Genomic DNA, 25,057 nt, shown 5'->3' on the forward strand with positions numbered 1-25,057 from the left:
AGAGTAACTTGATTTAAGAGCGTTTTGCAAGACAAGATACATTTTTAAATAAAATTTTGACTTTATATACAAGCGATGTCCTGATATACAAGTAGCATCATGTCACAACCGAGTATAAAAAAAGAGAAGAGAAGTGCCTCTAAGTGTAGAAATATGGTTACATTTAATGAATTTACAACATTTAGCAACATATTGCTACACTTAAAGGAGTCTCTCTTCTCTTTTATACTCTGGAGCTCCTGCTGGATTTTGCTTCTAATCCCATTGTGGAGGCTTCTATTTGTGGATGGACATTTTATGGTTACACAACCTGGTCACATTGCTATAATATTTTTATATGGACTATAAACTCAAGGACCTATGAATAAATGGTTGCGGAACAAATCATTTGAGTTTCTATTATTTCTTATGGGGAAATTTGCTTTTTTTTTTTTTAAACTGACAAGTTTTATTGATTTTCCAAAAATTTCCAACATAAAATATATGAAGACACGCATTGTTGTAGAGAGAATATATCTGGCAGGTAATCAACATACATTTTGGCCAGTGGTAAAATTCGGTAAAGACCTGCAAAGCTTACATCCAATGGCAATATGTGGAATTTGTCAGAGAAATTTGCTTTGATATACAAGTGCTTTGGATTACAAGCATGCTTCTGGAACGAATTATGCTCAAAAACCAAGGTTTTACTGTACAATTTAGGTAGCCATTTGACTTAAGTTCACAGAGTAGTAAGATAGCCACCGCTGTTCAGTAGGACAGTATTGCACAGGATGATTTAATAACAGAAGATCAACAGCAAAGAGCCTACAGACATTATTTGAAGATGTTGGCAACTACAAATACAAGCAGGAATGAGTGCGTACAAATGTTTATGAGAGACTCTTGCAACCGCTGCATCCAGCTGTGCATCCCACCAAGGAACTGGATCCACAAACCATTTGGGGATGTGATTGTATGTGGACAAGCGGTCTATCTCCTACCTGTCATGGGACCTCCTCTGCAAATATAGCCCAGGCTCTTTCCTAGCCAGTGAATTAAGAAGTTCTATTTGCTCAACGTTATATACAATGAACTGTCGCACTACTGTGAATTGAGGAAACGCTGTGGATCCATTTGTATTTTTGATAATAGAAAGAGTTTACTGTTAGCTGAGACGGTGTATATATTTAAGTTAGCTATGAGTGAGGTCCAGTTTAGGCTGAAATACATAAGCGCTTAGATCAGGCTTTCTCAACCTTTTAACCCTAGAGGAACCCCAAAAATAATTTTCAGGTCTCGAGGAACCCTTACAATTCATCGGGGGTCAATAGAAAAATGCCCCTTATACTGGTGGTCAATAGGAAGAATGTTCCCCTTAAAACGGTGCTCAGAATGCCACCCTTAAAGACAGCTAAAAATATATTTGGTGTCATGCTGCTGGCTTTGCTAAGTGATGCTGAACCTTGAACCCTGTAGGCACCATCAAAAAAAGGTGGTTTATTAGCCACAGCTCCAGGAACCCTTAGCAACCTCTGGAGGAACCCCAGGGTTCCACGGAACCCTGGTTGAGAATGGCTGGCTTAGATACTGCTTGGAATGTATACCCTGTGTTCTGATAAAATATTTTGGGCATCCTGAAGAGCATGTGCCCACTTTGCAACATTTGATTGAATTGCTGGCTTACAGGCGCCTATACTGTTGCGCCGCTCGCCTCACAGCACCTTCACACAGTGTCTAAATTATTCATAACAAAAAACAGTAAATAATTTTTTTTATTTTGCATATTTTTTTGCTGACTTTCTTGTTTCACCTGGAATTCTTCTTTAGAGAAAGACACTCTTTCTTTGAATGCGTGTTAAGGTCTTTAGAAATTTTACAGCACCGTATAAACTGTTGGAGGGTTATAAATACTGTATAGTAATCAACATCATTTCCGTAATCATAAAGCAGTCACAAGGTTCTTGATGCCAACAGTAAGCTGTAGTACCACCAAGTCTTCTCTTACAGGGAACATTTATGAAACAATCCTTCATTTGACTTTTAGCTTACAGCATAATGCAAACATTTCCTTGAAACCTTTACTTTATTTCATATGTCTTATTTATAAAACACCCATAATAGACAAAAAATAGTGCAGTGATGCATCTGCATACAATACTTGTCTGCCTTGGTCTGTACCCTTGCCATCTTTTTCTGGGTACACAGGGGGTTATTCACGAAAGACAAAATTCACTTTGCACTACAAGTGCACTTGGAAGTGCAGTCACTGTAGATCTGAGGGGAAGATCTGAAATGAGGGGAAGCTCTGCTGATTTTATCATCCAAACATCTGCAAGCTAAAATGCTGTTTTTTTATTTTCCTTGCATATCCCCCTACAGCGACTGCACTTGAAAGTGCACTTGTAGTGTAAAGTGGAGTTGCCTTTTGTAAATAACCCCCTACTGTGCGTAGCAGGTGTCCAAGCTGCAGGTCAGCACACACTTTCTACAACCTGAGTTACTTTTCTTCATTTTTAAAACACTTTCATGGTAACATAACACTTATTTTAGTGCAAAAAAACGGGACACCACGTAGTGCATAACAAATTTACAACCCTGCGTTTTTAGAGCAGCTAAACAAGCCAGATATGCATGCTAAAGCAGAAGTTGCTGGCTCAGTCTGTCTCATTCTGTGATCCATTTTCCACAGTAATTTGAGCTTTTCTCGATCAGTGACCTGCTGTTGGATTCTGGATCAAGAACCTTTAAGGAAGAGCAGTGTTTAAAGGCTTTTCATGGTCCCCCTGTGCTTTAAATGCACAATAATAGGATACCATGAGAACTCTCATAACACAGCTGCGTCACCACTTTTATAGTGTGGCTGGGTATACCAGCAATTCATGATTTAAAATGAGTTTTGATAACATAATTTCAGTTGCACTCTGCTAGAGAAGCATTGGACTTCACTGTATGAACATAAAAAAAGGTCCACATACAACCAATCTGGGTGCTATAGGATATACAGAAAATGATTTTAAACAATTTCATACATCAGCCATAACCTTCACTTAGTATAAATGAAACCTGCACTTAGAGAATATACATTTTGCATTATGGACCTCACCTCCTGAAAATAGAAGTTGCCATACTGTCATGCTGATCTAATGGCTTCAGTACTTTTGGTGTCACTAAACTGGAACAACCATGCAGTTTAAACCTTCTGGCATCACTCTGACTTTCTCATCTGCATGTTTGGCCCAAGTCATTGACTTAAAAAGTACGGAAGCCAGAGACAGCTGCGAAAATAGCACCGTTAGTGTCATCCCTTCAATATTCCTCTCAGTATTGGTTTCTTTTCATTGATGCTTATTTAGTAGCATATACAAGTCTACTGGCGTACATGGTATTAAACGTGAAAACTGGAGGTCTACAGGTCAAAGTCACAACTCATCGTAATCAGCTCTAGGAAGCAAAAAAAATAATAATTTGTTTTATTGAAAAAAATATTATCTTGGAGAACACCTTGGCTACCCTTGCCTTGCAGTGCTGGATCTTCTGGGTTTGATTCCCACTTTGGACACTATCTGTAGAGGAACACCTTGGCTACCCTTGCCTTGGAGTGCTGGATCTTCTGGGTTTGATTCCCACTTTGGACACTATCTGTAGAGGAACACCTTGGCTACCCTTGCCTTGGAGTGCTGGATCTTCTGGGTTTGATTCTCACTTTGGACACTATCTGTAGGGGAACACCTTGGCTACCCTTGCCCTGGACACTATCTGTATAGAGTTGAGGATTTTATCCCTGTGTTGATGTGGAGTTCTGCTTGGTGTTCCAGTTTCCTCCCACAATTGAAAAAAATTTAAAACGTTCAAACAATTTCTACCCAAATTTATTTGCGCATGTATAACTGCAGTAAGGACGTTAGAGTGTAAGCTCCCTCCCCCAGGCTATCTATGGGATAAAAACATGTATTTCGAATTTGGAGGTTAGAAAGATCTTTGAGTAGTCAGATTGTTCCCTTGTGTCTGACTATACCAGTGATGGTGAACCTTGGCTCCCCAGATGTTTTTGAACTACATTTCCCATGACTCAACTACAGTGTAGAGTGCATGAGCAAGATGGAAAATGTAGTTTCAAAACATGTGGTGTGTCAAGGTTCACCATCACTGGACTATACTCTTACATCTACAGGTTGCTGTAAACATGACCAGTAAAGCAGTTCCCTGGAACATGCCATCTACATAGCTGGCATACTATAGAAAGCTTTTCCCGACAAGAGGAGGACATTTTTAAAATTAACACCCCATTAAACATCACTTAATGCGTTAAAAATATGGTAAGGTGACCAGTTAATTTGTGACAAAAGACCTGAGGACCAATATGTATAACCATCTGACCAGGTAACAGCTACAAATAAGCAAATGCAATCGGAACTATAGCTTCCTTCAAGGTTAATGACAGATGGGAGTTTTTGCAATCCTTACTTTTTGTTTAATTGAAAAAATATAGTACACTTTCTCGCATGTTGAGCTGAAACCTCAGGTCAGTACAGGTCATACAAAGATCTCTCTTCGTATTCATGCAAGTTTCCCACTTCTGGAAAATGGTGTTTATAGTGGTCTGCAAGAACGCCCATTTGACTGCTGCACCCCAAGTGAGGTGAGGAGATCTGAACCATGTCCACAAAATATAACACAGATACACATAAAAACATGAACAAATCAACACAGGAGAGCAGAAACGTAAAAAGGAAAACACTGGTTTTTAAAAGATTATTAAATCCATGCTGGGGTCTTTAATACAACATGGGAGACGTGTTTAAAGTAGAATAAAACTGTCATATTAGATGAGAAATATATGCAGTGCAATTCATATGTAAAGGATAACTCCAGTGTCATTTACACCAGGCCTTTACTACACAACAGCCACTACTCCCAAACCATTCAGAATTAGCTTTGGTATATTTCATTTCTCTGAATGGGATTAACCTTTTAAAATCTAAAGGCACGCTGTTCTAATTTCCAATTGGAGGAGCTCTTTGCTCAGTCATTAGGGTTGATTTATGAACAAAAACAGAGCCAATGAGCAGCTCTAGTTACTTAGCAATTGTTTTCAATTGAAACCGGATTGGTTGCTATAAAACTGACACCTACTTGTGACAAGAGAGGAGGTCACAAAGCAGTAAGAGGTGATAACTAAGACTACAGAACTTCAAAGGACTGGATTTTAATATTAGGGCTGCAAAAAGTGTTTGTGATTCTAATTAAAACATTTGTTGTAGCTATTCCTTAAGTACATGTGTAGCTACTCAAAAGATGTTTTTGAGACTGGTAAGTAAAAGGTGATTTAAGACCCAAGATAAGGGCTACTTGGGCACCCAGTACTCACCATGGGCTGTGTGTCATTCAATATGGTCTACACTGTACATTTCCTAACTTATATAACAAGCTTTACACCACATTTAACCAGGTCTCCCATTTTCTCTGACAAACAGAAATTATTCTCAGCTCGCCACTTGGGAAGAGATTCCAGTTTTCATCTATCATTATCTTTTAAATTCATTGTGTATATATTTATATATTTATATTTAACATTTTTTGCCATTTATAATATTCATGCATCCGCCACACTCCGCATCTAACGTTTTTCAAACAAAGTCGGAAAAAAAGCTTTTAAAGTTAGCAACGCAATTTGTTTTTTGTGATTTTTTTTTTTTTATGTCTTGTTTTTGGGAATTTCAAGCAAAAAATCAGATGTTGAATCAAATGCTGCTTTTTTTTATTTTTCTCCAACTTTTTGTCTTTTTTTGTTGTATTTTTTTTTTTTTTTAATCTCATTTCCGCAGGCAATATGAACAAATATGAGCTCTAAACACTCTTGCTCGTGTGCGTCTACGTGCTCTCTCTCCAAGACATTAACCAGCACACATAAATCCAATCCTCTGGATGATAAAACTCATCAATACAAATTGAGAAAAAAATACCATTTTTTTTGTACATTTTCCAAAAGTTCTCTGCAGCTTTTTAGAAACTTTCACGCCATTTTGCGTTTTTTTTTCTTTTCTTCTACGTGGGAAAATTGGAGCAATGGAGATGGTTCTGAACAGTGATAACAACGGGGAGCTCCGAGAGCAGGGAGGGGAATTTGGTGGTAAACTTGTTGCTTTATCCTCCTGAGTGTCATCTACTCTCTTGCAAAATACATATGCCCTCCCAAAATACACCGAATTATAAAAAAAACATGCTGCAAGGGCGTCCTTCCTTATACCAAAATGTGGAAAGGAACAAAAGGAGGATTTTCTTTTTGGTGGTAATTTTTTTTTTTTTTTTTGGGAAACATATTTTTCCTCCCCCTTTCTTGTTCCTTTTTGTAGACGTGTCTTTGTTTTCCCTGCTAGAGTGAAGTTCTTAATATATATATATATATATATATATATATATATATATATATACATGTAGATTTTTTTTTTAGCACCAGTCGTCTTCCTCACTCTCACTGTAACGTTCGTGACGAGACTTAGTGGGTCGCGGGGTCCCATGGGAGTAGCCGTTGGGCAACCTGCGCCCATGTGGCGATAGGGGAGGTGCCCCCCCGGGGTCGGCAGTCCTGCAGGTGCGCTGGTCACAGGGGTGGGGTCCCTCATAGGAGGAATCCCGGTAAGGGCCACTGTGCCTGCATCCAGCGCGAGGGGCATCAGAGCAGTGTCCCCTGGTGTGACGGTGTGGTCGAGGAGAGTCGTTGTGAGTGGCCCGTCTCTCATTGCTGCTCACGTGGCTGTCGCTCTGAGGGTATCTTCTTGGTATGGGTGTAGTCATTCGGCAAGGGGACAGCTGCTGTGGGGGGCCGATGCTGGCAGGCCGGCGAACCACCGGGGAGTAGGTAATACGTGGCCTGGGGGTTGGGGGAAGCTGGGGCAGCTGACGCCTTCCTCTGCGGGGTGTGCTGGCCCCAGAGGTTGAGGGCACGGGGCTGCCATCCACTGAACTACTGCCCTACACAAAAATCCAAACAAAATGGGAATTCAAGAGCAAGAGAAAACACGAGAGGAGACACGCAAGGTGGGGGACATACATGACACAAAAGGGAGGACAGAGAAGTAGGGGCAACGAGAAGACATGGATAATCATGAAGAATACGTACAAGGACATAAACATCACAAAGAAGATGTTAGAAAGCAGACAAGGACAGGTGACAATGATACAGTATGAAGAGAGGTACATATAAGATATTGAATGAAAGTGAAGAAAGGTTTTGCCCATGGAAAAAGACAGAGGAGAGCACAGAGACAGATACAGAGTGACAGAAGAGCAAGCACAAATGGGTAAAAGAGATTTTATAGACAGCAAGAATGAACAGGTACAAAACATTCAAGAAACAGGTACAGAAAGGTGAATTGAGAAATCAGCAAGTGGAAGGGGGAAGAAGTGCCCTCACATAAACACAGAAGGGTTATGATGGGGTTGTGAGGAGAGAAGGTAAGGGTGACAGCAACAGCAACAGGGAAATAAAAATAAAATAACGGAAAAAGTGGAAAAGAGATGGATTTTCTGTAAGTTTTGTGCAGGAACAAGCAGATTGAGCAAAACAAGCAGGGGTAAGAGACAGGAGATCCAACTAAAACAAGAAGAGGCAACTAAAAGACAGATAAAGCCCACCACTACTCAAACATCTCCTCTATCATTTCTTCCTGTATACCCAGGAGCAACCACCGTTCCTTCTAAAATACATGAGCAGCGGGCAAAATGTAAAAGTATGGAAAGCTGATACACCAGCAATGGAGAAAGGGCAAGCAAAAAAAAGGGGAAACACTTTGAACAAGGAATATATATCAGAAATGCAAGGAATTAGGAAAGAAGGGAATAGATGGGGATGGAGAGATGAAGAGTAAGATCTAAGCTTATATACTATGTTTTTTAAAATAAGGATTATTATGTTGACCCACTGAGGTTTAGCTAGATGCCATCCGGCTTAACAACCTGCAGGTTTTTTGTTATATGTACACTCTTTTTCCAAGTGGGGAAGCCCCTACCACCCCCAACCCTAAAATCTTAGCTCCATCTAGCCCTGCTACCTTTTAGGCCAATCTACTTTGGATTTTACATTGGAGTAAATGGAAAATCCCACTGAGACAGTAAGATTGTATATGATTCAAGAAGCAGGCAGGTGATATAACCAAATAGCATCCTCTCAGAATTTATCAGTCTTGGGTTGACATTTATTTTAACCCTTACATCTATTGTGATTTCTATGAAGAGGTCTCTGATTCTATAGATTCTGCAAAGTGGAGGATGATCATAAAAATAGTGATGCACCATATAGCAACTGCACAGATTTCAATGAACCCACGGCCAGGCTATAGACAATCACTTATTCACATATTCTTAACAAGCCGTAAAAAAGGCTCTAAAATGTTGTTTAACTGCAGGTAAAAGCAATGCATCTGGATTGGGGCAACCTCATTAAACCTTGGGAACTGTACCTGGACCACACACTGTGGGAATGGCCTGTAATGTTTCTTTGGGCACTGGATCCTGCATGGGCGCTCACCTTGGCACTTAGTGCAATGTGTATAGTCATATTATGTCAAGTCCAGCATTGTACACAGGTAAGACTGGGTCACCCTGTATGTTTTCTAACCATTACTGTTAATCACTGGGGTTATAAAATGAAACAAATTAGACCTCAGTCTCAGGCAGATAAACAGGTGACACATTACACCACAGGTCACACTTTTTACTGGCATTTCCATCTCAAGCCCTTACAAGGTCTTTGGGTGCTTCCTTTGCCATGAGGATTAGCTACAGGATGGCCTACACCTGGGTTGCTGCGCTCTTCTTCTGGACACACTTCCCCTATATTCTGTACCCTACTCTGTGATTTCCCCATAGGTGGTTACCCTCACTTATAGCTATGGCAGAGGCCCACAAAACACTCAGAGTGACAATGTGTCTCTTGCACCAGAACAAGAGCTGGCTCTAACACTGGTCTCTGCATCTGATTCTAGCTCTTTTTAAGGCCCATGATAGGCAGCCTATTCAACAAAAGCTGAATTTTATGCATCTATGTCCCAATTACTTGGTCAAATACAGTAACTGTCTTAATACAGCCATCTTTGCTCAGGACTCAAAAACGCCATGCCCCTCCTCCCACTCCCGTTTCTCTGCCGAAGTCGGATCCCAATATGCCTGCCTTTGATGAGGCAAATACAGAAGGGGATGTAGAGGACATTGAGACAGTATTTGAGGAGGCTGCAAAAGACTGTTCTCCCCTAGGTTGCAACTATATTGAAGTGGGAGTGTCACGCAAAATGATTTATAGTTCCTACTTAGTGATCCCGGACATTGTTTTTGTATTATCAGGTTATTGTTTTTGGAATGTAGTGGGCTATCCCTGTAGTTGATCCTATCCTCTCACTTTACCTATTGTACAGTTCACTGTACCTATTGAAGATATTCTTTCTTTCAAAAATTCTGCAGACAGAAGGTTTTAGACACACTTAAAGTCTCTCTTTACTATTACTTTTTATCTCTTGAAGGTCCAGCCATGCAACCAGCTCTCACTGAAATTTCAGTATGTCAAACTGCAGCTAACTGGACTAAGGCAATAAACAATCAATATAACCCTGTTTTTGAGAATTGTGTTTTAGCAGATCAATTGTAGCAAATAGCTTCTGCTCAGCTTTTTTGTGTGGATGTCCTAGAAAATGTTATGAAACAAATATCCAAAATGGCCCTAATCTCAATTCACTTACACACAATCTTGTGGTTGAATGCCTGGATAGCAGAAGCTGCCTGTGAAAAGCATTTCTTTGGAAAAGCACTTGAACAATTCATCAAAGATGTCACAGGAGGGAAGGCTTTACTTCCATAGTGGGAAAAAACCCCTCGTCAGCAGTCTCTTCTCAAAATGCAGAGTTTTTAACTGCTCTATCCAGGCCTCAACTTCAATACCTAATGCAATCCTTCTGTTTGGTGCAAGGCTTGGGCCACAAAGTCCAGCGAGTCTTGCCCAAAGCCCTCTTCAGAAACATCACAAACAACGGGTGCAATCACTCCTAAGAGCGGGGGGGGGGGGGGGGGGGCATGTCGTTATTGTTAGCCTCTCTCTGGGTCACAGACATCTTAGACCTGTGGGTTCAATTGGTGGTTTCAAAGGGGTACAAAACTGAGGCATTTGAGTTTAGAGGCCTTTTTTGGAAAGCAAAAAAAAATAAGTTCAGATGCGGAGTTTAGAGGCATTTCAAGCCGCTTCTAAACGTGTCTAAACGCGGTAACTAAGCGTTTAATTTACAGGCGTTTTTCATTTTTTACTATTTTGAAAAAAATATATATATATATTTTTTAAATGCTTCTAAATGCAAATGTGCCTAAACCGCGACATGTAAATGCGGAAAAACAGACATTTTAAATGTGGGTTACTATCTGTCAAGTTAAATCATTCAGGAGAGGTTGTAAAAACGTCCCGTGTACATTAAGCCTAAAGGTTATAGCTTGCTTGTTAAAAATATGTAATATTCATAGCCTGGCCACAGGCTCACTTTAATTTTTAACACACAGGTGCATTGCTATAAAATAAAATACCTGCATCATCACTATTCACATCACTAGTGCTCACTGTTTATCACAACAGATAGAAAAAGAAAGAGTCTAAAAAAAAAAAGTTCATACTTAATTGGCCAAAAAAGCCTGTGACACACCTCTGCGATTCCTACACTCCCCCAGACATGCATTGTGTTAATACAAATGCAGTTGCAAAATATCACTGGTGGCTGATCTCCCTGACAAAATCTAGGAACTATTTTCTGTATTATAATCTAACACTTGGGGGCTGGTTTGGTAACGGGATCCTGGAGTTTAGCTTTAATACTGACATCCTGAAACTCTGGGGTGCAGGGTTAATTTTCAGATGTTACACATAATTTGTATGCCCAAAAATATAGTGTAATGTAAACTGGCATCAACCTAATCTACCCTATAGACTGTAGGTTGGAGACTGTAGTAGGGACATTGTAAACTGCTTCAGGGGGTGATGTGGGATATGAATGGTAATATGATGACAAAAACAATAAAATATGTAAAATAAAATGAGCAACATAAACTTTACTTATAGCCACGTTTTTGTAATAAAATGCAGTTAAATGCTAATTATTACATAAAATCTAGGAGGATATATAAATATATGTAAAATATTGCATGTTTCTGTATCGTCCATGGGGGACAAAGCTTTATTGATAAGCAACCAAGGGCTATAATGCCCCCTACAGTATAAATGGGCACTGTTTCCTGTTTAAGCCCAAACTACAGTTTTAAACGTACTATTTCTCGTGAGGCCAGGAATTGATGACACAGCTAACTGTGCACAAGCTTTGCAGCACTCTGGTATTCGTTGAAGCAGTCTCTTCACAAGATGGCCATTATCTCCCCATGTTACAAGGCTTACAATGACATTCTTTTCACACACTTCTATTGACAGCCTCCTCAGCAGCGATGACAAGTGATGCACAGCTTTTGGCAAAGTCACAACTTGGCTGTCCCCAGCCACTGCTCTCAGTGGTACACTGCTCTAGTTTGTAAGAATTCCTGGGGGAGTTTAAAAGTACATACTCCTTTTTTGGTTATTTGCAACATATTTGGTACTAAACAGAAGGATGGACACCTTACTGCTGCAGGCAGATCTTCTACTCAAGACCTTATTTGCAATATGTACAAGGTTGAACTTGGCACCAGAAAAGATTGTGCCTTTTGTGTTTCATTCTGAATGTTCGTTCATTCTAGGGAGGCTATTTCTGATACCGCCCCTGCTTTCTCGAGTGCACAGTACTCTACCTATTTGACGTTTTCTCATCATCCCCTACTCAAGAAATTTATTTACAAGTTGGAAACACCCAGGCAAAATATTCTGTATCCCTATATGGTTCAAGATGGTCTAACCCTTTGCACTTTGTTCCTAAATGGATTACTCCTTCCGAAGTTTGATTTCCAGTATCTCACTCTTACAAGGCTTTGACAAATTGAATATACTCTATCCTTTCTGGGCTCTACCCTTTAAACCTTACTCACCACTGTACTGATTTCCTCAATTTATAGACTGCATTGACCATCATGTTGAACTTTATGTGCGACATGCCACTGGATACTAGCAGTGTAATGCCCCATACACACTATGCCTTCCTGATTGCATACAAATTGAAACTCTTAAGGTTTGACCTCATATTATATGCTTTTGGTAAATCTGAAGACGACAATCTGCAGAATTGCAGGACTTTCCGACAAACAAAACCGTGTATTTTTGTTCAAAGGGTGTTGGCTCCAACTTATCTTGCAGACACACGGTCACACAAATGTTGGCCAACAATTACGAACCTTGTGACGTACAAGACGTACGTGATATCTCCATTATATCTCTGGCTCATTCTTGATTCCGAGCATGCATGGACTTTTGTACACACGATCGGAAAGTCTGACAACAAACATTTGTTGGCAGAAAATTTGAGAACCTGCTAGCCAACATTTGTTGGTGGAAAGTCCGACAATGGAGCATACACACGGTTGGACTTTCCGCCAACAAGCTCACATCCAACTTTTGTTGTTGGAAAATCCGAACGTGTGTACGGGGCATAATAGTGTGTATGGGGCCTTATATCTTAGGTTTACATTTCTTCTGTACAGATCTGCACAACATTCTGATTTAGGTGCTGACTGGCGGGGCAGCAGTGTAAGGAGGTCTTTCTATGACTACCCCCTGTAGGAGACCATCTCTTTGATGGATGAAATTGTTAAAAAAGTGACAATAACTTATTTTAGCTACACAAAAATAAGTGAAATATCCACATATAAATCCAAAATTCATATAGCGAATCGATAAACTTGCATAGGTGACTTTTGCACATTTTTTTCGTTTTAATGTGTTTATTGAATTTTTTAGGGTTGCATGACAGTACATTAGATATGTCAATACAGTAAATGATACAATATCCACCATTAGCAGTGTCCTGTCATCATTCAAAACATTTTCAAACATAAAAAAACAGAGAAAGTCATCTATTTGGTGGTCATCATGGAGTACCATCCAAAGCCAGAAATGGTGAAGGGGAGGAGAGGGAAGAAATGAAGAAGAAAGGAGGTGCAGGGGGGGTATGGGGGGTGGGAAGGGGTCACAATGTGGGGGAGTATTGTATATTATAAATGGCTGGATCAGTGAGGGCCCAGATTAGACAGCTAGATTTGGATGGTGGTATGTGATCCAGGGGTCCCAGATTTTGCAAAATTTGGTGTGGTTATTAGTGAGAAGCTAGATAACTGTTCATTCATGATTAGACTTCAGAGAAGTGGATGAATTGTTTTTTCCATGCCGCGGCTATGGTAATTTCAGAAGATAAAAGGACAAAATTAGTACCTTTGAACTGTCTCTTAGGAACACCAGGAGTTAACGTATGAAGAAGAGAAAAAACTTTAGACCAGAAGAAGTTTAGCATTGGGAAGGTGCACCATATATGGAGCACATCACCAGTAGCCTAGCATCCATATAGACCCAAATGTCTAGGGAACATATGGGCCAATCTTGAAGGTACCAGATACCATCTGGTAAGTACCTTATAAGCTTACTCCAGTGAAGTCACGTTAATAAATCAGGATGCAATGGTGGACTACGCTTCTTACCAGTCTTTTTCTAACTTTTGGGCCCTCAAATCCTCTTTCTATCTGGCTACATAAGTATGTGTGGATGGAGAGGGCAATCTGTTGAGTTGGGAGTAAGGAAAATTCCTGTCCGAAAAGAATGCAGTTTCCCACACCACACCTGTGTGAACCCAAGATTGTCATAGTGCCTTCAGCCTGGGTTCACACAGGAGTGCTGCGGGAAACTGCATGTGATTCTGACAGGCATTGCAATGCATTCCTGTTCAAATTGCATGCCATTATTTGCAGTGCAATTTGAGCCCATTCATTTCATATGGGCTCAAATTGCACCACAAAAGGTATCGGTACTCGGTATCGGTAAGTACTTGATTGAAACTATCAGTACTCGTACTCACCGGTAAAACAACAGCAGCGGTGCAACCCTAGTATGTAACAGAATCCCATATTTGCAGTGTGTGTGTTTTAAAAAGGGACTAATGGTGAGTGGGTGAGAGGCGGGAGGGGTCCACCCCTTGGATATTTATTTTATTTATTACAGGTACTTATATAGCACCATCAATTTATGCAGCACTTTCCATATATATTGTATGTTCACATCAGTCCCTGCTCTCAAGGAGCTTATAATCTAAGGTATTGGGATTAAGTCTAACAAGAAGGGCTAAAGGCTCAATCCCCAGGATAAACAGGATTGTGGATAGGGGCATCCCTACTGAGTACCCCTCTTGATAGGGAAGGAAGTGGAATAGAAGTTCAGATCTTTGACACAAGCCGAGGGGCCGCTGTAAAGAGACTGCAACCACGAGAGAAAGTTATTTCCGAAGCCCCATTTAGTCTGTAGTGGAATAGATGCATCACATGAATTACCTGATGTGTATTGCCGAAGCCTGTCTAAAGGGGGCAGAACCAACTTGTTTTTTATGAATTAGAGTGGTGAGAAATGAATTCAACCTGGAAGCCAGTACCTTGGCCAGCAGCTTAATGCTGATGATGAGTGAGGAAATGGTTCAAAAGTTTTGGGGGTCCAGTGGATCTTTTCTACGTTTGGGCAATATGGATATATAAGCTTTAAGTGAAGTCAAGTGCAGATCAGAATTTGACTTTAGCTGATTGAATAAGTCTGTCAAGTGTGGGGCCAAGATGTCTGTGAAAGTTTTGTAATAGAGGGATGTGAAATTATCAGGCCCTGGGGCCTTTGAGGTCTTGAGGGACTTGATGGCCAAGATGATATAAAGAGTGGTGATATCTGCATCCATCTTGTCCCTCATGTCCCTGGAGAGTGATTTGGTCAGCCATTAAAGAACAGAAGGTAGAAGGCTTTTTGTATAAATCATTAAGTATGGAGCCGGAGCTTGATAGAGCTAAGGCCTTTTGGGCAAGCATTTAATAGATGGGCAAGCATGGAACCCAGTTTATTCAATTTAGAATAAAAAGATTGTATGTTGTACTCCACTCTCGTGGAATTCATTTGTTTGCAGAGAGAAGTTGATGGATGGACTTTCAATTTGGATTCCAGATGGGCCAATTGAGAAGACAGAATGAAGATTTTGGCTTTGCACTCTTTTTTAATATGGAAGGCAGTTGGTTGATGGAACTCTCGATTGTGACTTTATGGGTTTCACAGAGAGAGGTAGGGGAGGATGCCGAGCTGCATTTGAGGCAAAGTAAAATTTGAGATTATTAGCAATAGAGTCTACAGTAGTTGAGCGACAAATGTGAGTCATTTAGATGCCACATGAAAAGCGGGGGGTTACAGGATAGAGAGTTGCATCAGATAAGAATGGGAGAGTGATCAGATCAAGAGGCCGAGAGGATCCTGACATTAAATATGGAAGTTAGGGATTGTGAATGGACAAAAAAAGGTATATGCGAGAGAAACTGTCGAGAGGAGTGGAATAAAACGTGTAGTCCCTGGTTCTAGGGTTGTAATGTCTCCAGACATCAACCAAATTGTTGTCTGAAAGTAAGTCAGTAATTTTATCAATATTGGCTTTAAGGGTAGTTTGTCTAGAGGGATGGGTTACAGTAGTGGATTTATCTAGCCTAAGGTCAAGGACCATGTTAGTGTCTCCCATGAGGAAAAGAGTACCTTGTTGATGTGTGGAGATGAGGTGAAGGAGATGGGAAAAGAATCGATGTTGGTGATGATGAGGAGCGCAGTAGTTAACTATGGTCATTTCAGTGTCAAAAATAGAAACCTGGAGCGGGATATATCTACTAACTGTTTGAGTTTTATAACTTGCAAGAAAATGGCGTATTATTATGAAAGGCTACAAACACACCATGTTTCTTTTCATTGAAGTTGGCTTGGTAAACTTGGCAGCATGTAAATACTTACGACACGAGAATGGTGAAAGCCTTGTTTCCTGCAAATATACTATGTGTGCATGAATGGAAGATAAATAAGTAAAGGGTAATCTCCATTTTTTCCCGGTAAATTGAATCCCTGGACATTATGAGAGACGAATATAAAATCAGAGGATGCCATTGTAAAGGTGGATGGGCAAGGTAGCAAAAAATCACCCTTGTTAAATGGGAGATCAGATGGGACCAGAGAGAAGGAGTCCCCAGTGTCAGCCCAAGGGGGGGGGATGGGGAGAAGGGGGGTATAGGGATGAAGAAGGGAAAGAGAGAAAGAGAAGAAGAAAGTGCTGTCAAAGGCAGGGGGTGGTAATATGCCAGAGCCTCACCATATGTGGGGGTCACTTGTGATGTCTGGGAGCAAGGTGAACACGTGAAGATTAGGTAGCCATGAATGTTATAATGTTATCAAGTGAAACAGAGAGCATAACTGTATAAATTCAAGTTAGACTAGCATTAATAAACAAACATTGAAGCTGTCAATAGAGAACTAAGTAGTATGCAGTTCTAACACGTATGTCAAGGTGGATGCCCAGACAAGTGTGACAGAAACAGGATTGCCGATGATCAGGAAAAGTATGCTGGATGACCATCCCAAGATGGTCAACAGATCAAACATCTAAGGTCTAATGCAACATATTTGCAAGAATAATACCAGTAGGGGGCAGCTGTAGGGCAAGGAGGGGGCTCCCCCAGTTTGCTTTATTAACCAATGAAAACAATGTGGCAATGCCTAATGGGAGAGGAGTAAAAGTTAAAAAGTAAATGGGACAAAGAAATGGTTACATGCAAAAAACAAGGGAGATGCCAATAAAATGTAGGGGGTCTCCCACCAGCCTCCCAAGACGTTCCCGAAGAGAGAAAAAAAAGGGGGGGGGGTGTAGGAGAGGCAGGAAGGGAGGGGAGGGATGCAGAAGGAGGGGAAGAGAGAAGATACCACAGGGGGAAATTAAAAAAAAAATAAACAAGATCAACATATGAGGGACTTTTGCACATTTTTAAAATTTAAATGTTTCATGTACCTTTGCAAGTTTATCGATTGGATATATGAATTTTGCATTTATATGTGGATATTGCACTTTGCTTATATTTGCACATAGGATGAGGACAGCTTTTAATTTATATTTATTGCATATGGTATGTGAGATCACACACTATTAATAGCAGCAGCTATCCCCTTTTTCTACTTATTTTTCTACACATTTTTATTTTCTTACACATTTATTTCACATATTCCACTAGGGATCCTTGCCCAGGTAGTTTAATATTACACAAAAATAAGGGTCAATGCTCAGGTCAAAGCCTTGCTATTATGCATCAAAATGTTCGTTCCATTCCTCCAAGTCAGGTCTCTGTTCCTGGATCCACCCGTATTCTAAATGTGAATTCTAAACATCCTTGGCAAACCTGTGGATAAATCTGCTTCAGCATGAAAGTCTATCTCCACCAGCAACATCAAAGGTGGAAGGACGTCTGATGGCTTTTGCAGAGATTTGGTAAGTTTGCATAGCCAATGCATGGGTGCAGGAGGTTGTATACAAAGATAAAAAATTGAGTTTTGCCTCCGTCTTCCAGCTTGATTTTTTGCTTGGCATTTTTAGCAACATCTGACAAACCCTCTTTTAGCTATTCAAGGATTGTTGAACTAGAGAGTTTCCATTCCTGTTTCTTCAAACCAAATATTGTTTTTTTATTCAAACCTGTTTACATTTCCTAAACCCAAAAGAGGCCAATGTGCTATGTTGGATTTCAACACTCCCAATATCTTTGTTCGTTCTCAGAAGTTTTGAATAACATCTATTCAGTCAATTATTGTCTCTTTTTATCATAGATGCTTCTTATTATTCATCAACATAAAGGATACATATTTATACATTCTCCTCTGTCCAGGTCACCAACCATTTTGTTGCTTTGAAATGGGCAACAATCATTATCAGTTTGTGGTCCCTCCATTCAGCCTGGCCTTGGCCCTGGGAGTACAAAGGTCCTTGCACAAGTTCTGGGCCTTCTTCATCTCAGAGGTATTCCAGTCATTTGATATCTGGACAATCTGCTGCTGCGGAAACAGACCTCTCTAACCTTGGAATCCAATGTGTTTATCATGATGCAGACCTTGAAGGCTTTTGGATGGATCTCTGATTCCATAAGGATGCAACAGGTCACTCATGTGCTACCCAATACACAGTAATAAATGATGTAATCAAGGAAATAGCTGTCAAAACCTAGCTGTGTCTCCACATACACAATACAATAAACTGGGGAAGAGAATGATGTGGCGCTAAATCTAGTAAATTGTTGAACAATACATAATAATAATGATTAATAAAAAAACAAAAGTGTGTGTCTCAATGTCCAATTCAATAACAGTGATATCCAGAAAAATTCCAGTTATCAATGTGCTAAATAAAAAAAACATCAAAACCATATTATAATAAATACTTAATCAGTGCGAAAAAAAAAACATATAAAAAAAGTGTCTAAAATGCCCTAAAACCGGGCAGTGCACCCAATCACCAGTGCTCTATATTCGTAAGATACATAGATATAAATGTCAAAAGTTGTGTAGATATCCTACAGTGAAATAGAACAATCCTTGTAATTCAGTGACTTCAAAACCAATCCTGTGCTCCACCAATGTGCAGAATGGCAGCTCACCTGAAAGAGTGGACCTATGTTCACACATAGGTCACATAACTCTTTTTTGTTGGTACATGGGTTTCCAATAAGCGATGCAGAGCTCTCAGTTTCTGCTCTCCGTAATCATCAAATGCAATAACAATGGAAATTCATAGAGTGTAGTATTTTTAGTAAATTTATTTTGGAGTAGGAGCCGGGTGATGTGACTTCTAGTCACGGGCAAGACTGGAATTTGAAATCTTCAGCGTTCCCTTTATGACCCAGCTGCGAGCTACACTCACTGTTGAGTGTAACTTTTTATGGAATTTATTATTTATTTCAATAAATGTACTCAAAATACTACATTATACGAATTTCCATTGTTATTGCATGTGATGATTATGAAGAGGAGAAACTGAGAGCTCTGCATCACTTTTTGGAAAAAACCCAGTGTACCAACAAAAAGTGTTATATGACCCCGTGTGAACACTCTTTCAGGTGAGCTGCCACCCTGCACATTGGTGGAGCACAGGATTGTTTTCATTGAATTACAAGGAATGTTCTATTTCACTGTATGATATCTAAACAACTTTTGATGGGACTTTTATATCTATGCATCTTCTGAATATAGAGCCCTGGTGATTGGCTGTACTGACCAGTTTTTGGGCATTTTGGTCACTTTTTTATACATTTTTTTATCTCGCTGATTAAGCATTTAATATATTATGGTATTGTTATTTTTATTTATCTAGCACATTGATAGTTGGATTTTTTCTGAATATCACTGTTATTGAATTGGACTTTGAGACACACGCTTTTTTTTCTTTTTTGTAATTATAATTATTTTTATGTATTGTTCAACAATTTACTAGATTTAGCACCACATCATTTTCTTCCCCAATCTCTGATTCCATCACATCGCTTGCAGTTCTCCCAGACTCCTTTTAGGGAAAGGTCTTTCTACACCTGCAACATTTATTATTGCATGTGAAAGTCTTTTTTTTTTAACACTTGGCCCTTAGCACCACCCAGGGTCATTAGTCTGTCCTGTCTGTTCTTTTAGAGCAATCCCTTTGCTAATAATCCACTGATTCCTTCATACAAAGCACTTCACACATTGCATCCCGTTCAGCCCAAACTCCAACAATGGAATTTAAATCTAGTGTTGTTGGTACTACAAAGACCTCCAGTTGAAACTATTCGGTACATTTAATTGACTTTGTTATTCTATAAGCTTGCCTTGCTTGTGAATCATTACTGTAGTTAGAAGGCTCTCTGATTATTCAGCAATGTTCTGTATGAAGCCCCATTTGAAGATAAGGACAAAATTGTTTTGAGGCCAAAGCATTTTTTTTGCCCAAAGGGATCTCTGCTTTTCACCTTAATGAGGATATTCTGTTACTTTGGTGTTTGTACAGCACAGGTACACCCTAATGAGGTCTATATCCATTGTCTGCATGTGGTGTTAGGGTTTTCCTCTTGGCCACTGTTTCTTTTAGACAAAAGCAATTTCCGTTTATTATTCCAAAAATTCCCGAAAGAGGTTCTCCAGTTTCCAGATCCACGATTTCTAAATTAAGTACACAGATTGTTTTCCAGGCCTTTAAGTTATAGATAAAGTGCCTTGTTTTCCTCTTAAAGCCCACTACACTAGGGCAGTGAGTGTTTTTGGGGTTTTTCATCAACAGGATATGTCTTGGATATGTAAGGCTGCAACCTGGTCTTCTGCTTACATGATGTTGATGTTCCACAAGGTTGATGTATCTGCCTTTACAGATGGTAGTTTCAGCTGAAAGGTTCTGCAAACAGCTATTTATTGTCCTTTAGTCTTGTTTTTTTTTGTTTGCGGGAGCTGATTTGCCTGTGTTGTTTGGGTGTGCCCACCTCTCAGTATGGACTGCTTGAGGGTGTCCTTTGGTTGCTTATTGTCAGTAAAGCTTTGTGCTTCGGTGAACAATAAAGAAAATAGATTTTTGTTCTCACCCTAAATTTATTTTCTTATTGAGGGACACAGCTCCCTACCCTCATATGCTTTTTCTTTTTGGATTGCTTGCTACAGCTGAACAGGTGTGAGGTGGGATGAGTTTTAGTGTTAAAGAGGATGGCCTTGTGCTGAACTGCATAACAGAAATCCTTACCATTCCAATCCCTCAGTCCATCTTGGTGTGTCTTCTTGGCTTAGTGGATGCTGTGGTCCTGTCTAACGCACATAGAACCCTACTCAATGTTTTATTATTTTATACCCGCAAGGCTATCCTGCTACATTGGAAGAAGCTAACTCCTCCAACTGTGTCCTTCTGGAAGGGGTTGGTCAATTCCATCATCCCCTTCCATAAAGACACATATATCTCCAGGGATTGTGAAAATAAATTTACTAAGCTTTGGCAGGCATGGTTGATTCCTCTACCAATGTGGGGTAATTTTCAGATGAGGACTGGAAATTACCTGTGGAATTACTCTTATACAACAGGCAGGACAAGGGCTTGGATAAAACTGATCAATAGATGACATTAACATTAGAGTTCTCTACTTTAATGGTCTAAGAGATTACTGTCTTGAATCCATTTTATGCGATGGGCTGAGGGGGCCCATCCAGCTATTATACATTTGCTATGGAAACTGAATTATACCACTTCATTGCTCCAGCCACTCAGGGCTTTAAGGTTGGAAAGGAGGCAAGTTTCAGGGTTGGATGGGAGGGGATGAGAGGGGTTTATTGGATAGGTAGGAGTAATTGTTTTTTGTTAGGATACTTACATGTTACTGTTATACAGCCCTGTGTGGCCAACTTAAGGCAATTCCTATCGTATTCACCAATTTGTTGCTATGTTTAAAGGTGAAATACTTAATAAAAATAATAATAAAAAAAAAAGAGGAAGGCCTTCAGTGTTCTATGTGCTCAGTGTTGATTCTGCTGTAGGTAACTTTATAATCCTTGGTTACTAATTATCAACCAGATGTATCCCTCAATGGACCCTGAGAAAATGATTTTAAGGTGAGTACAAAAATCCTATTTTAGTTTAGTTCTTGACGCTCCCACTAATTCCAGCATTTACACAGTTTCAAGTGTTGGTTGAGGGCTAGGGACTCCTCTTTGGCATGAGAAACGTTGGATGATTACTCTAGCTGTTTATCACTAAAGGACATCCAGACAACAGCATTAAGATCCTGCCACAGTAAGTTACGTGGCTCACTATTAGGAGTTTGTTATAAATTCTAAAGCACAGCAGTGTGCATTAACCCATATCAACCAATAAGAAAACATAACTTATGGGAGATGATTGGCTGTTATGGTTTCCTGTGGCTTCCATATCATTACTGTTCTTCAAACCCTACACATTACTAGTTAAATCATTTTATTACGCTACCCCATATGTTACACAGCGTGAAATATTGGACCCACCTGTCTATGTGGAGTGTAATCTCGACCTGCACTAGGAGAGCGAGAACTAGGTCTCCCGTACTCCAGGCGCTCCCTTTCAGATCCAGGATGGTGATGATGGTGGTGGTGATGATGGTGGTGATGGTGGTGATGCTTTCGGTCCCGGGTACGTCCACGTTCTTCTGAAGGCAGATCACATGATTGTGTGGTGGTACTGAGCTCTGTACCAAGACCTGTTGAAGTATTACATAAAAAGATGTAAGAAGGCTTTACATTTATTTTACATTTGTTTTGCATCTTTCAAAGTGCAAAGTCTGTATTTTCACAATTCACAAAGGATCTTTACTTTACATGACTGTAGTTTTCAAATCTCCTTTGATTCAACTGAAAATTCAAAAAAGCAGTTATTTTTTTTAAACATAAGGATAATTATCCTGGTGTGTTAGCTTTGTGATTGAGCCTAACATGCTTCTAGGAAGGAGGGCAGGAAAGGTAGACACTGACATTTATCATGCAAACTAGCAACAGATTTAGACAAAGAAATAGTGTCACTTTAATGTACCTATCACTGATATCAGCCAACACTTGTCAGAAACCATGAATCAGACCGAGACAGTAGTACAGTTAAATCACACTTGTTTAACAATGAAAGTAAATAGAACAAACGTAGTCAAAAAAGCCAAAGTTCAGTAACCAGAACGGATAGTCGGACAAGCCAGAAAGTCGAGGAGCCAGTGATCAGCGGTGTGGAACAGAAAGCAGGATCTGGACCCAGAAGGAATGTCAGCCAAGCAATTCTTTAACAGGAACGCAGGAGATAGTCTCTGTGATGTTGACCAAGGCGAAGGCAGAGATCATTTGGGCTGGATGGCTTAAGTAGGCAGGACTGACGAGCAGGATATCATCAACAGGTGAATCACTGTGGAGAGATAGAAGCTGGCAATTAGCCGACAGCTAAGCGGCCAGCTCAGAGAAGGAAGGGCTGAGCCCAGCCCTGACAGTACCCCCTCCTCAGGCATGTACATATGAGGATGAGACCCAAGAGCATTCCTCCGGACCATACCCTTTCCAATGCACAAGGTACTCTATCCGCCCACTGAACCTATGAGAGTTAACAATGGACTGTACTTCAAACTCCTCATGGTTCTCAACCTGTACAGGGTGAGGACATGGCACCGAGGTGGTAAAGGTGGTAAAGCAGTTGCAGACCAAAGGTTTTAATAAGGAGACATGAAATACATTTGAGATACGCATAATAGAAGGAAGATCTAATGTGTAAGCCACTGGTTAATCCTGTGAAAAATACAGAAAGGCCCAATAAACCGAGGTGCAAACTTGAGAGGGAACACAAAGTCGGAGGTTGCGAAATGACAGCCAAACCTTGGTAGGAAGGCGCAGGCAGGCATCTGCGGTCAGCATTGAGTCTGTACCTATCATTAACATGTCACAAAGCCTCCTGGACTTGTGCCCAAATGGTACGAAGACCACGGAGATGCTCCTCTAATGCAGGAATACTCTGCGGAACAAAAGAGTGAGGCAACATGGAAGGTTGGAAACCATAGTATGCCATAAACAGGGACAATCGGGAAGAGAATTCAAGGCACTATTGTGAGAAAACTCTGCCCATGGTAAGAGGTCTGACCAGTTGTTATGATGGTCAGAAATATAGCACCATAGGAATTGTTTCAAGGACTGATCAGCTCGTTCTGCAGCACCATTAGACTGCGGGTGATATGCAGAGGATAAAGCAAGCTGAATTCCCAACTGTGCAAAAAAGGCTCGCCAGAACTGGGGCACAAACTGACTACCCCTGCCTGAGACAATCACCTTGGGTAGCCCATGTAAGCGAAAGGTCTCCAGAGCAAAAATGGAAGCCAGTTCCATTTTCGAGAACTGGTCAAACACCATAACATAAGGATAACTATGTTGCCGTGGGAGTTGGGTAACTCCACAATAAAATCCATAGACAAGTGGGTCCAAGGCCTTTCTCCATTGGTATGGGTTGTAGGATGTCCATTGGAAGGTGTCATGGAGTCTTACTCTGAGCACAAATGGAACAGGCAGCTATGAAGGCAGTTACATCAGCACATAGTCTAGACCACCAGAATTGTTGGGAAATGGCCCAAAAGAGTTGATTCTTCCCAGGGTGGCCAGCAGCCTCGGGAGAATGGTAGTCTGGAGTAAGGCAGTATGGAGACACTCTGGGACAAAGCAGGGGTCACAGGGTTTCTCAGGAGCATGGACCTGAGCAGCAAGTATTTTGCCACCCAAAGAAGAAGTGAGACTGGTGCGAACCATAGCCAGAATATGATCAGGAGAAATCACAGGAACCGGAACCGACTCCATCTTGGGAGGAAGTGGAGGAAAATTATCGTGACAAAGGATCAGCCCTTATATTCTTTGTACCGGGTAAGAATGAGACAATGTAATTGAAACTTGACAAGAAAAGAGCCCATCATGCCCTTCTGGTAGAGAGGCGTTTTGCCTCAGACAAAAATGTGAGATTGTTATGGTCAGTAAGAATGAGAACTGGCACAGTGGTACTTTCGAGGAGATGACTCCATTCTTTTTCTTCTTTCAAGGCTAAAATGATCGCTAACAGCTATCTGTCACCAGTCTCGTAATTGCACTCCGCAGATGACAATTTCTTGAAAAGGTAGCCACAAGGATGCATAGTGCTCTCAGAGTTAGGACGTTGAGACAGAAGGGTGCCAACTCCAGTCTCAGAAGCATCAACCTCAAGGATAAAAGGTAATGTAGGCAATGTGCCAACACAGGAGCAGAAACAAAGGCAACCTTGAGACTCTCAAAGGCCTTAATGGACTCTGGAGACCAACTCTGTGGGTTACCGTCCTTCCTTGTCATATCGGTCAGGGGCTTGACCAGAGACGAGAAGTTACGAATAAACTTCCGATAATAGTTGGCAAAGCCAAGAAAACGTGGCAAAGGGCGTAAACTCACGGGTCGGGCCACTGTAGGACTGCTGAAAGTTTCTCAAGTTCCATCGAAAAAACAGAAATAGAAATGACATAACCCGGGAATTTAACCTGTTGATGGAATTCGGACTTTTGCAATTTATAATAAAGATAGTTCTCTCTTAGT

General features: G+C 40.5%; 1 protein-coding gene across 8 annotated transcripts in view; it reads right to left on the bottom strand.

Annotated features, from left to right (window-relative positions):
• Positions 1-1,736: 1,736 nt before the first annotated feature.
• CACNA1A (calcium voltage-gated channel subunit alpha1 A) overlaps positions 1,737-25,057 on the bottom strand; it is a 407,588-nt gene continuing 384,267 nt past the window's right edge. For 7 of the 8 annotated variants that reach the window (XM_077470422.1, XM_077470419.1, XM_077470424.1 and 4 more), the window contains 2 exons: positions 21,977-22,188; positions 1,737-6,954 (listed from right to left, as the gene is read on the bottom strand). In XM_077470422.1, the coding sequence (XP_077326548.1) occupies positions 6,430-6,954; positions 21,977-22,188 (737 nt within the window). In that variant the 3' untranslated portion in view covers positions 1,737-6,429. The remainder of the gene's footprint in view (positions 6,955-21,976; positions 22,189-25,057) is intronic. The other variant, XM_077470426.1, reaches the window with a different exon arrangement.

The sequence above is a fragment of the Lithobates pipiens genome, unplaced genomic scaffold (assembly GCF_037356315.1).
Source record: "Lithobates pipiens isolate NorthernLeopardFrog02 unplaced genomic scaffold, aLitPip1_a1.2 Scaffold_8, whole genome shotgun sequence".
In the NCBI taxonomy this organism is placed as follows: Eukaryota; Metazoa; Chordata; class Amphibia; order Anura; family Ranidae; genus Lithobates; species Lithobates pipiens.